This window comes from Clarias gariepinus, chromosome 4 (genome assembly GCF_024256425.1).
Source record: "Clarias gariepinus isolate MV-2021 ecotype Netherlands chromosome 4, CGAR_prim_01v2, whole genome shotgun sequence".
Classification (NCBI taxonomy): Eukaryota; Metazoa; Chordata; class Actinopteri; order Siluriformes; family Clariidae; genus Clarias; species Clarias gariepinus.
The window spans coordinates 37,767,428-37,781,673 of record NC_071103.1 but is presented as its reverse complement, the minus strand read 5'-3'; the positions used below and the strand labels follow the sequence as shown (position 1 = coordinate 37,781,673).

The 14,246-nt window shown below is 38.7% G+C and overlaps 1 protein-coding gene across 1 annotated transcript in view; it reads left to right on the top strand.

Moving 5' to 3' along the window:
• Positions 1-13,360, top strand: part of gpr158a (G protein-coupled receptor 158a) — a 101,847-nt gene extending 88,487 nt beyond the window's left edge. The window contains exons 7-12 of the mRNA XM_053494508.1: positions 2,432-2,670; positions 3,038-3,176; positions 9,788-9,893; positions 10,533-10,679; positions 10,818-10,901; positions 11,326-13,360. Of these exons, the coding sequence (XP_053350483.1) occupies positions 2,432-2,670; positions 3,038-3,176; positions 9,788-9,893; positions 10,533-10,679; positions 10,818-10,901; positions 11,326-13,248 (2,638 nt within the window). The 3' untranslated portion in view covers positions 13,249-13,360. The remainder of the gene's footprint in view (positions 1-2,431; positions 2,671-3,037; positions 3,177-9,787; positions 9,894-10,532; positions 10,680-10,817; positions 10,902-11,325) is intronic.
• Positions 13,361-14,246: the final 886 nt, after the last annotated feature.

Below are 14,246 nucleotides of genomic sequence, written 5' to 3'. Positions count from 1 at the left end.
TTATAGGATATATCTAATAAATGTGACTATATTCTAGATATTTTTTGTTAAAATGTTTTTTGGAACAACAGAGGGGAATGTTCATGCAATTACAATATATTTTGGTATTATTTATAAATCCCATCTATTTTCACTTGAATCCCCTTTAGCTCAGGTTACAGCAGTATAAAATGTGGGGTTCAAGGGGGTGAATACTTATGTAAGGTTCTGTAAATATACTGTATAATTATATATTTTGGTGCTTTGTAGTCACTTTGTTTTTATTTTAATTTTAGAACAATGAAAAAAATTGATACATTCACAGAACATCTTCTTCACCAGTGCAATGAGGAAAACCGTAATCAGTCCAAAATCTTTTGACTCCTGACGAGCAGCTCGTTCTCCTTTCGCTCGCACTTGAAGTTTATACTATCCTTTAATTCCATTTTAATGTCAGCAGGCTATAAAAGTAATCGGCGCTGCGTGTTCCTCGCTTAGTTCGTTAGGACCGGACCGGAGTGTACTTTGGAGAAGATTCACGGCCTTGTTAAGCCATGTAGAGGACGCCTCTGCTGCAACTCTGGGGCAGAAAAACAAATAACACCAGGCAGTTAGGTCAAAATGGGCACAATTTATTACATTTTATCGAATGGTCGAGACAGCAGAGGCGGAAGACGAATGTAGAGAGACTCGTCCAGCGGGACCTAAAGTCTGAAGCCCGGAGCCAGACCTCGAGAATGAGAAAAACCCTTAAGGAAAAGAGGAATGAGAAAAGAAAGACAGATAGATAGCTGGATTAGAGAGGGAGGGAAAGAGTAAGAAAGACAGAGGTGATGAGAACAGATGGGAGTGAGAGAGAAGAAGTCTGGGAATAATGGCTGAGAGATAATGAGGTCTCGGCCGTCTGTATGTAAAGATGAGAGATGAACATACGGCTCCAGAGAAGAATGCGTCAGGTGGAAGTGTCACATGAGGCTAATGGGATTCATAATTACAGCAGCAGAGACGAACAGCTACACGACTCTAATCATGACAAAAGCATGGCGGCCAGACCAAGGTGAGAGTGAACGCTTAGCCATGATTGTTGTTTGATGGGGCCTGATTAAATCAGGGTGGAGGAATTCATCAATCTGAGTAAGAGGGAGGGCGCTAACGAGGACACACTGATGCTCGCTAAGTGACTCTGAGTGTAAACTGAGGCGACTCCGGAATTTTAAAGGGAGAGATTTTTTTTAGATAATTCGAAGATTATTTGGAGAAGGCATACCTCAAGGATGTATCTATGCTCTGTAGGGTTTTTTTTACACCATCATTTATAGGGTTCATAAGACAGATAATTATTTATTTTTTTATCATTTATTTAAAGATGGCCTGCTTAAGTCTTTCATGCATACAATATTTACACGTCATTAAGAATTATTTCTTTATTTTTAGTTAAAAATGATAAAAAAGATTTTATTGCTTGAAATTGCTTTAATATAACATATTCAAATCCTGCTCAAAAAAAGGCCATTAGTAAAAAAATTATTTAAAGTAGTGTTTATCATTTTTAACATTCAGGTCTTAAATGAGTAACACTTTAAAAAATTGCTTTAAATATATCATATAAAAACACTTCTAAAAATTCACTAGGACTGTTGACTGATTTTTATTTATTTACTTATTTTGTTTCAATCCTTTAATGCACTGCATGTAAAAAGTTATTGAAGACATTCACAATAATTGATACTAATGCCCTCTAGTGATCTGAAAGTCGGATATTGTGTGATGAATTGACTGTCCATGAGTATGGACCCTATGCATGAAAGGGTTAATAAGTATGAGAAGGTGTAATAACGTAATTCAGACTGTGCAGTTATAACCAAATAATCCACTTTGGTGTGGTAATGGCACTTTACACTGAGCTGCAAGACACCGCCCTGATGTGGATAACCTGCACTTAATATATTTAAATATATTTGATTGTTAGAAAAGCAGTGATACTGAAGACTCCTTCTATTAAGATTAAAATACAGTTCAGAAATAATAAGGTATTAGAAGAACAGCTACAATATAGATTTGCAGCCGCACTGCAGTCAAAGCTGAGAAATTAATCAACACCTGCTTACATGAAGCCCCTGTCACAATTATTTAATAATTGACATTATTTATAAAGTGTAAACATGTCATGTCATTATACTATGTAAGATGACATATCATTTCCAAACACAACAATGGAATAGAAAAATAGTTATATGGAACTTAAAGTTAAGCTATTATTCACTAACCTTAAAATTAATTTATTTCCAAATCATTTTCAGACATTCGGATGGGTCTCCACTTCTTTTCTACTGGTCGGGATTAAATAGGCCAGTTAGACTAAATGACAAATGTAACTACTATGTACTGTATACTATATCTTTCATGTCTCACGCACTATATAATCATACACACTCTTCTCTGTTGCCTACAGGGTTCTGAAGGTGTTCTTGTCTCGCACGGCTCAGCGGATCCCGTACATGACCAGCTGGAAGGTGCTGTGCCTGTTGTGCATCATTCTTCTGATTGTGCTCTGGTTCCTGGTGGCGTGGACTTTATCCGTGTGCCAGAACCCAGACTGGCACTTGGCACTGATCACCATGGGCTTCACCCCAGAGGGTTTAAAGTTCAGCATGTGCCTGCTGGACCGCTGGGATTACATGATGGCAGTGGGTAAGACAGAGTCGCTCTGATAGCTAACACAGTGTGTACTGTACTCTTTTTACACTGTGAAGTTTAGATATTTAGCTGAACATGTTAAAGTGTTAAGAGAAAGATATTTCAGGGTAAGAAAGTCTCCTATACACACAACATTTATAATCCAGATCACCAGAGATCGAACAGGGGGAAAAAGCAGTCCTTCTGTGGTCGACAGGACACATGTGAGCTGAACAGGCAGATCTATAAATCCCTAGACCGGCTTCATTCACAATCGTCTGACAAGCAGCGTCCGGGGTATACAGGCAATTTAGTCAGGCTTGGCTTTGTGAATTGAATTTCTCCCTCTCTTTCTCTCTCTCTCTGTCTTATTTTCCCCTAGCTGAGTTTCTTTTCCTCATGTGGAGTGTGTACCTGTGTTATGCCGTAAGGACGGTGCCTTCAGCCTTCCACGAGCCTCGCTACATGACCATCGCAGTGCACAACGAGCTCATCATCTCCGCTATATTCCATGTGATTAGGTAAGACCTTCGAGAAGTACGGGTTCAAACAAACCAACTTATACAGTCAATATAGATATCATCCAGATATCTATTCACCCAATCATGTGGCAGCAGCTCAGTGCATAATATTATGAAGAGGCACATGAAGAACTTCAGTTAATCTTTACATCAAACATCAGAATGGGGGAAACGCAATCTTATTGACTTGATTTCAACTTTCAAGTCTCTAAAGTTTGCGAAATGGTCAAAAACATCTAATGAGCAGGAGTATTTTGGCGTTTGTGTCGAGAGGAGGACCAGCTAGACTAATTCGAGCTTACGGGAAATATACAGTAACCTGAGCAATCACACTTTGCAACCTTGGTAAGCAGAAAAGCATCTCAGGATCCTCATCTCATCTCATTCTGCAAAGCTTTAACTGAACTGAACTCAATCATTTGGAGGAAAAACAACAACAACAACAAAACCTCTCCTGGTTTTGTAGGCCTTCTGTACAGATTTAAAGCTGATTTTACTTTTCTAAACACAGAGCAATTGATAATAGAGCTTAGTTCAAGGTTGCAAGGTTCTGCTGAGGGCATGTACAGAGTCGCATAAAAAAACATGTAGTAAGTTACTTATACATTAATACTGGTGCTGAAATACACACCATCAGCCATATTTTTTAAAACAGTTAACATTAAAACCATCTAGGTGTTGGATTCCCCTTGGCCAGTTAGGGGTGGTAGAGCAGGATATCTGGGGATTGCTGTGACATCTGGAACCAGGATGGTGACAGTGGACTTATTGAGTGGTGTGGGCATTGGGTTGCGGGATGGGCCGCCATAGAACGGACTTATCAGTCTGGCTGGCGCCCCCTATTGGATTGGGGGACCCTTGGGCTCGTTCACTTCTAGTCCCTGTAAGCAGCGAGGTGTGTTACATTGGATTTTCTGTGAAATTGGACCAGACAGGCTGGCGTTTTGCCCCCACAAGGATGGGTGAGCCTCGGATACCCATGATCCTCTCACCAGTTTACTGTGGTGTATAATTAATAATCACTGTTAAATTGTTAATGTTACGAGGTGTTATGTCATATGTTATGGCTGATTGGTATACATGCATGTTAAGAGTTTTGATCTGTTTCTGTAAGTTTTAATCTGTAGTGATTAAATATGTTTTAAGAACAACAAGGAAAACATGGACAGTTTGTTTAAGTGAAATGGACTACAAAGCTGTAATCTAAATGTTTTTTCATTTCTGTAAAATATCTTAAAATACCTTGTGTCTTTAAAGAGATTGATTCAAGACGACAAAAATATCCTGCATGTTCTTGAGCAATCAAATTGTCCTCTTTGTTTTAATCCAACCTCAAATATAAGTGGCCTAAAAATAATGACAACTTGGACCTAAATTCATTCTGTGCTCATAAAGATCAGGAATAAAATCCACCATGTCTTTACAGATAAACAGCAAGTATTTCACTGTACACATAAATAAACTAACAAATAGGGGATTATTATCGGAGAGGATCAATGAAAGCTGTTCGACAGTTGAAAGTGTCCCTGACTGCAAAATAAAGAGGTTTTTAAGAAATCTTGTCCTACATCGTGGAAGTTTAGCGAGCGTGCTATCAGCCTCACCCAGATGGAGATATTACAGGTTACCGCTGACATCAACCAAAACACTCCCAGTTGGTGCCACGATAATTGGAGCTCTCTGCCTCCAAATGACTGCTGTGTAATTAGGCACGTCAGGATGATCCATGCTTTGATACGGCTTCTACAGTTTCAGACACAGGGAGTGTGTGCATTTTTTATTAGAAAGTTACTGTAATTAGAAACCAATGTGTCTCCTAGGTTTCATTCATCTGGGTTTTGTAAGCTGTCAGACAGCACAGATATCATTTTATACCAGAGCGCACTTGAATTCTCTAATCTGATTGGTCAGAATGTCAGGAATTGAATTCTTATGCTAATAGTAACGCATTTAAAGTATAAAAAAAAGAAAGTGTATCAAAAAAGAAAAGGGAGAATTGATTGCCATGTGGTGTGCTGTAGTCCTCCAGGGCTGGTTTTGGACACCGTGGCTGTAGATGATGCATGTAATGAAGGGAAGACTGTCTCTGAGAGACAGAAGGGCTATCACCAGGAACTCCCTTGATCCTGTCAGACTTCATCACTCATCTCTGATCTCATTACAACTCCATTTATTTCTTTATCCTTTTGTCTCTCTAACTCTGAAACACTCTATTCACTTTTATCTCCTCCTCTCTTCTTCCTCGATCACGCTATCCATTCATTTGTCTCCATGATCCCACCTAATTGAAATACGTGACATAAGCAAAAGTAAAATTACGTCTTTAATACTTTGTGTCATGCTTATACTGTAATGTTGGCTAAGTAATCAGTTTAACACGATCCCATTTATATTATCTGATTCTTGAATTCTTTAACAAAGTCACATGTGACACTGCCTGGGATAAATCACACCTTCGCACTTTAAGAAATAGAACCAACTATTTTCAACAGAAAGTAGCTACAGTAAGTCTTGCTGGGAAAGTCACCAAATGTTTTCGCTAAATCATGTTATAATTTGCATATTGATTGTCATCACATCAGCTACTAGCAACCGGACAAGGTGGAGTGCGTGGCGGCACAATAGGAGGAACCGACATTGCGGCCTTTCATTTCAGGGAGGCGGAGCCTAGCGTTGTATTAGTACGCTAGAGAACCAAACAAAAAATCAGTTGCTCCCCAAACAAACAGTGACTGATGATTGATTGTACATGCGTATCTCATTCATGACTCTTTCAGCGGGACGCCCTGCTTCCTTCTCACTTACTGGAGCAGAAGCTGAGACGGGCATCTTTACTGTACCTCAAGGGTACACATGGTGACTCTCATCTAAAGAAAAATGCAAAATTATGTCTGGAAAAGTCTCTATTGTGCCTTTAAAAAGAGAAAAAAGTCACTAAAGGGTTAGGATTTTGCTTTTTCCTAATTTTCTGATGATTGTGTAAAGTGACGTGAACTTTTTTTCTTTTCTTTTTAATTTTAAAAACACTGTAATATTAGAAGGTGGATCTTTTTTTAAAAATATTTTATAGACTAAAAGTAAAGTTACCGTAAAATGATTATATTTAAAAATAATAACGAGAGAATTCCTGGAGTAAATTAGGGGTGCATACAGTAGGTGCATTGATCGGTTTTCTTGGACAAAATTGTCAAAATGTCTCCTTTCTAGGCCGTGGAGTTCCTGAGATCTGACCAAATTTGACAAATTTTAAGATGAAGTGTACTTAAAATAAGAGAGATAAAATGCGTGTTGTTGAGGACATAATTTGTAGTATGTTTAAGCGACTTTTACTTTTTAAATTTTTAGGCATGTTTGCGGACCCAAGTGGCGCTCCAATCGTGGTACGGCCCATGAGGGTTGTGGGACCTTCAGGAAATCTGTTATAATTATAAAACGGTTGGTGATTAAGGCATTGGACACCGGGGTTAAGGCTCGGTGATTAAGGCATTGGACCATAGTGATCAGAAAGTCGCAGGTTCTAACCTCAGCACCACCAAGTTGCCAATGTTGGGCCCTTGAGCAAGGCCCTTAACTCTTGAGTGCTCAGATGTACAATGAACCAAAATGTACATCGCTGGGGAAACCGATAAATAGCCAGCGATTAACGAGACAACAAGAGGTGAACGTATCAGGAGCATGTGACACGCTGGGGCTGATGAGTCCTACCCTGTGTCCTACCCAATGTCCCTACCCTGACAAACAAGACATGCTCAGTTGGCAAAACATCATAACTGTAACCCAAACGTAATCACACCACATGGTCATATTCTATTATTACATATTCCCTTTACACATCATTATTTAAAACATAACTGTTTCCCTGATAAGCACTGAGTGAGGAAATAAACAGCACTGGCTCCTAGCGTTCCAAGTCCCAGGTGTTGTCACAACCAGCACAGTTTCAGTGCTGGAGGAATAAAATATAGCAGAGTCAGGTGACAGCTCATATATTTACAGGAGCTTAATATAAACATGCTATGTCCTGTTTGTGTCTCGCTAACCGTCTGCAGTTCTTGAGAGGTTTACTGTGTACAACACTCCTATTTAGCCGTGAATCAGAGCAGAGATATCAATCCAGCAGTCACACAGACGAACAGCACAACACATGACTGAAGGCTTCTCTCTCACACCTAAAGCATTATGGGACATTTTTACTCAGACAGATTAATCCACACCCTTCCCTGCCCTGAGAAAATGATTTTCAAGGGTGACTATTATGGACGCTGCTTCTGGTAAATGATGCTGTCAAACAGGATTACCATATATTCATCTAGGCTAAAGCTGCATTAAAATCAAGGTTTTTCAAGGACATCAAGGTCTTTAGTTTCTGTTTACCCTTTAATTCCTGCCCTATTACTTGTATTGTGCTTAATTTCTGCTTTTCTTCCAGTCCCATGCTTAAGCGACTTTATGTAATCTTATTTATTCTTAGGTTTATTTCTTCCCTTATTTCCTACTTTCTATTGTTCTCCAGATTCCACTGTTTATTATCTCCTCATTTCCTAATTAACAGGTTTTAAGTGCCCCCTAGGTTTCATGTGTCTTAATCTACAGTGTGTCTAACTACTTGTTCCTCAGCTTATTGTCCTATAGATAGTTTGTTCCATGGCCTTCTTGTGCAGTAGTTTTTACTGTTACTTGTTTCGTTTGTCTCCTAGTTTCCTTAGCCCTTAATATTCAGTGTCTCCTCTTTGTTTCCTAATATCTAATGTTACCCAGTTATCCACTGTTTCCTAAGGATAGTGGTTTACAGTATCCCATAGTTTTCTTATTCCGTAGTTTTCCTTGGTTTTTAAATCAGTAGTATCCAGTGTCCTGGGGTTTCTTAATTCAGTAAGTTTTAGCGTCTTCTAGTTTTCTAATTCAGTAGTTTCCAGTATCCCATAAATTCCAAAGTCCACTAGTTTCCAAGCTCAGTAGTTTCCAGTATTCCCTGGATTCCAAAATATGTAGTTTCCAGTATCCCCTTGTTTCCTAATTTAGTGGTTTCCAGTCTCCCATACAAGTCCAAGATAACCCCTAGAGGGCGCCTTGCACCCAAAGACTCTTAGGTTTTGTTTTGACCTTTTGGACTTCATTTCCCAGGATGCACCTCGGTCAGGTGATGGGAGCACTCACCTAAACCAAGGTGGCTCATTAGTTTTGTTATAAATAGCCTGCCTAAGTTCTGTTTGGTTGTCTTGCATCTGTTGAGTTAAGGTGAACTGTTTTGTTAGACTCCTCTTGTTAAAATTCTGTTTGGTTTGGTTCATAGTTTTATTTTGCCATAGTTCTTGTTTAGTTTATTTATGATTAGAGTTTTTTTTTGTTTGTATTATATTAAAACATCTTATAGTTTTAGCCCTTGCGCTTATGCCTCACCTGTAACCCCAGTACAACCGTGACACAGTACTGTAGTTTCCAGTGTCTCATAGTTTCCTAATTCAGTAGTTTAATGTTTCTGTTTCCTTCTCACCTAGTTTCCAGTATCCCTAAATTTCTTTTGTACTCTTCAGTGTCCTCGTATTTATTTATTTATTTATTTATTTATTTATTTATAAAGGTATTTGTGGCACCAATACCCACTATAGCAATAATAATAATAATAATAATAATAAGGGAAATAATTTTTAGCATTTATAATATACTGTATATTTATAGTATGTGTTACATTATTTAAGACAATTACATTATACACAATATCTGGACAATAATCAGAAGTACAGTATAAATCTAGTTTAACACAGAGTCTCCCACATGTGTTCAGGTTAACATACATACATCATTTTGATTTTTATAAAAAACATTCAAATGGTTCATCATTTAATAATTTTGCTTGAAAAGTGACAAAGGGGACAAGATGAGCCAAAAATATATATGAAGCTAAATTTTCCTCTACTTTATAATAGCATTACAATTATTGTCCTTTAATTGGCCACCAGTCTGTGGTAACGAGCCTTTTTTTTTTTATTTTTTATTAATGGCTGTAGTTAAAGACCCAGTCAAACAGAGAGAGCGGTCTGAATGCAGATGAAAAGCATGCGAATGAAAACGGGGCTTGTATTTTATTTTATTTATACAAAAATCTAAACTGTTAGACCTGATTAAAAAAAAACAAAAAACAAAAAAAAAACTAACTTAATTTGTTTGTTCAGTCTCCTGCTATAGGAAGATAATCAACTTCACTGTAGTCACGGCAACTCTACCTAGTGTGAGGTCACATCACATCACCCCGTTATTAATTATTATCCTTTAACAACTCATTCTATGTGTTAACCTCCTTAATTAAGGCACAACAGTTGCCATTACAGTGTTATTACTGTACATGTATATGCACTGAATTAATTTTACAAGTACAAGTATGTTGACTTTGCCAGATAAAGTTAAAGGTGCAAAAGACAAACCATTGAGGGATAAAATTTTTTTATCAATTAACAGGACTGGTTTAAAAGACATGATTATGATACAGTAGTTAGATATGCACAGACTTTTGGCCATGTACTGTATTTATTTTATATTTATTTTGTATTATATGTTTATATTATATAAACAGCACAGGGTGTAAGCATAAATTTCCATTTTTCCATTTGCAGATTTACTTTTGCATCTGAGCTCCACCCTGACTGGATGCTTATGCTGTTCTTTGCTCACACTCATTTGACAGTGACAGTTACACTGGGCCTCTTACTCATCCCAAAGGTAAACTTCTTTAAAAATCTTTATTCGATGAGTATTTTGCCAAATATAGTAAAACATGTCAGTCGTCCTGCCAATGATCTTAAAAGTTATGGGCCATTTACCAGTTAATAAAAGCCTAAAGTATGTGCACACTAACAAGTGTTAAAGTAAACTGAGTTGAATTGAGACATTCCCGAATCTAAACAACTTGCTCAGATGATTCCTTGGACCAATCGTATGCCATATGTTGTCCAAGGTTTCTTTACTTCCTTTAACAACCTGCAGTTAGATCGTATTTACTGTTATTCTGTCTTATAATACCTGTGATTAAATATATGTAGGGATCTTATGAAAAAAAAAAAGGTTAAGAGTGAATTAGCAAGGATCAGTAGTGTAATTATTCTTTGCTAATCTGCCAATGAGGCTAGTACCAAACTACGTAAATTAAACAATAATTTCTTGCACTGATTAATGCATTTTTAAACGCTTTTTTAACACAAAAACAGTGGACAAATGGCAAACTACAAGTGACAAAACTAGCTTATTATCTAATTCTGTCAACGTTAAAAGCGCTGTACAAATAAAAATGAATTGATTTGAACTTGTCGAATGTTTTCAGGGTTAAAACATATGCGTTACAACTTTATGTACATCCTACAGTTTCTGTTTGCTGGAACACATCTGAGGGATGACATAGCGACCGAGGCCTATGAGGATGAGTTGGACATGGGACGGTCTGGGTCATACCTGAACAGCAGCATCACATCTGCATGGAGTGAACACAGTCTCGACCCTGAAGACATTAGGGTTAGCATGTGCTTTGGTCACTCTGCGCTGTCTCTCTCTCTCTCTCTGCTATTCCATATACCTATAAATACACATTATCATAATCTCCTTGTCTTATCACTGATAAAATAACTGAGCCATGGCAGTTTTTTATTGCAGACACCAGACGAAATGGGCCAGCTCAGTTCTATTAATGGCTGTGGCGTAAGGTCTTGCGACAGTCTTTGGGAAAAATATACCAATGTGAGCAGAGGTTTTTGTTTCTTTGTTAGGGCTGAAGAAGTCTCTCACCACATTGAGAACGGCAAGGGTAATTTGTTAAGGGTTATAAAAGGGATTGCTGCTTTGGTGAAGAGTCTGTAATGGGTTTAAAATTAAATGACTGAAAAAAATCCTTGAGACTGTTTCAGACCTAACAATAGAACATACAAAATGTCCATATCCAATATTGTCCCAGACTGTCCTGTTCTTAGTCACTGTCGAAAAGCATGTTATAATGTTCAAACATCTGTGTGGCACTGTTTGTAGTTGCATACAATAACTCATTCTGCATGTTTTCTGTGCAATAGAGTGTCTGCTTATTTGTGTTTTTTTTTTATTTCTATCCTAAACACATTTCACTTCCTAAAATGTTCCTCTGTTTCCCTACCTATACTGTCTTTCACAGGAGGAGCTTAAAAAGCTATATTCCCAGTTGGAGATCTACAAACGCAAGAAGATGTTGGCAAACAACCCTCACTTGCAAAAGAAACGCAGCTCCAAAAAAGGCTTGGGACGCTCCCTCATGAGACGCATTACTGAGATCCCGGAAACTATGGGTCGCCAGCATAGCCGTGACGACAAGGAGCTGGGCGAGCATGGTAGTAACCGAAACAGCATCTGCGTCCTAAGGAAGAATCCTTTCGAGCCGTCTCATTCAGCAAAACCTGCCAAGGAGGAGTCCCTGAAGAACAAGGTCTTCTCCTTGAAGAAGTCACACAGCAGTTACGATCACGTGCGAGACCAGAGCGAAGACTCAAGCAGTTCAGCAACTGATAAAATGGAAGTATCCACCACAGAGGGATCTCTTCTTGAAACCTTAATGGGTAAGAAGCTGGTGAAGAAAAAGTCATCTGAGAAGATTGACGTGGCCAGCGAGTCAACTGAGTCGGTTCCTCTAGTGTGTAAATCAGCCAGTGCTCACAATCTGACCGCTGACAAGAAACCTCTTCACCCGAGAACATCCATGTTGCAGAAGTCGCTTAGCGTCATTGCCAGCGCCAAAGAGAGGACCCTGGGTCTAACTGGAAAAACCCAGTCCATAGACGACCCCAACAAAAATTTTCAACAAAAGAACAAAGAAGCTAAAAGCCCTGTTGATAATGAAGAGAGCTATACGAAGATGATCATCAGCCAGTCAGTAGAATACAAGCAGACAGCTGGCAAAGCTGGAATAATGAAACAGCAGGTTAGTGAAAGCCAACCGTCCATCTGCTCTGAGTCAGTAAAAGGCAGAGACGTTTACAATATTTCTGAGGTGTGTCCTTGGGAGTTAGAGGATTTGCCCACTCCCTCAGAAAATAGGGTACAAAAGCATGTGTCTATCGCTCCTGAAGAGTCTACCACAATCCACTCCAACAGCACCAAACCCACCAAGCAGCAGAAACAAAAAGGCACAGATCAGTCACCCTCACTGACCCGACGACCCAATCAGAAGCCCATTGACAGAGCAGATATCTGTCCTTGGGAGGACGGTAGTAAAGAAAGCCCAGGTCAAAAAGAAGGGCCAAGACAAAATTTCTCCAATCAACCTGTCTCGTCTCAAGTACAGACATCTACAGACAGAACCAAATCACAAAAAGCAGATGTATGTCCATGGGAATTTGATGAGTTGCCAAAAAAACCTATAGACTCAACCTGCTCTGTTGTTCAGGGCAGAACTAAAACTACATCTGCAGAGGGGAAAACCAAATCAAGCACAGATGTGATGGATATCAAAGGCAAGGGCGCTATCCTGACTGAAGGAAAAGTAAAAGATGTTCATCCTGATGCCTCTAAATCTTCAAGAAGCTCTCTGCAGACATCTTCAAAGACAGACATCTGTCCATGGGACTACGAATCGACAAGTCCAACTTTTGAAAAGATTCCCAGTCCCTCTCAGGTTTCTAAAACGAAAGAGACCACTGCAACAAATAAGGGCTCGACCTCTATAAGAACATTCCCGAAAGAAAAAGAGAAGATAATGGGTACAGAAGATGAGAAAGCCAAAACGAAGACAAAAGACAAGCCTCCTTCAGGTAAACCAACAGAGAGACCTCTCAGCCAAGCCAAACTGGCCGAGATTTGTCCTTGGGATGTGGGCAGTAGTCAGGAAGCGGGTGCAACGGAAAAACAGAAAAGTCCAAGCACGGCAATAGGGAAAACCAAGCAAGCTGCTATATGTCCATGGGATTTTGAAGATCCAGCAACAACTAAAGAAGTGACCAGAAACACTGGTTCTTCTATAGGGAAACAGAAAAGTCCAAATTCAAAAGGAGGCGCTTGCAGTGGAAAAAAGGCAGAGGTATGCCCATGGGACTTTGATGACCAATCGTCGACAAAAAAAGCATGACATTCGATCAGTACGGACGACTCAAAACGTAGTTCTCATCGTACGTGCATTGTGTCATCTTATAAAACCCTGAAATATGAACTCTAGATATAATTTACGGTGACTTCTGGGAATAAAATTAAGTCGCACAAGTTGCCTTTCTTTACAAAAAGTTTTTTCCTTTGTGCTTTTTGAAAAAAAAAAAAAAAAGGAAGATGAAACTAAAACAAAAAAATGCAACAAAATCACCAAGCATTCCAGATTCTTACAAAGTACTCTTTAATCACAAACAGTAGTATGAGAATTATGCAACTCTTTATGTGCAATGTAGAACAACCTGCCTTTCCTTATCATCGTGTATCCTTATTTATTAATCAGAATTTTCTTAATTCCATAATAGCTGCATCTGTAGCATGGTCGTTTTGACTATGTCAATCATATGAAATTGTACAATTAACTACACGTTCCTGCAAAAATCGGAGCGCCTGGAAATAATCTATGTATTTTAACAATACTCAGAAGGAGCATGCATGAATTGTCTTAGGATAAGCATGATCTTTGGTGTTTTATGTCAAAGTTGGGTTGGAAATGACTTTCAAGAAATTGCCAAAGACAGAAGTGACAATATGAAAGGTATCGCGTGAGTAATACACAAAAATACTCAAATGCCTATCAAATGCAAATCTCTTTACATTTCTGTTGTAAACACAGTTCATGTGGTTGCTGTTGGGAAAAAAAAAAATTAGCCTGTAGCACTTTAGTAACTAGTATACTCTCGGACACAAAGAGGTGTGTATATGGACATACTGTCAATGCGTTCATGTTAATCGAATTCTTTAATCGTTAATTGTTTATTTCTCGAGTCATTCTCATGCGGAAAAGCGCATGTGACTTTGTTACACACGTTGTCCGCTATAAATTCGATACTCCTTTACAGTAAGTCGAAACACCCTTTCAATGCTTCCGGATTTGCTGGTATGAATGTGCCTGAAGAGTCCTGTATCAGTCCTACGTATTGT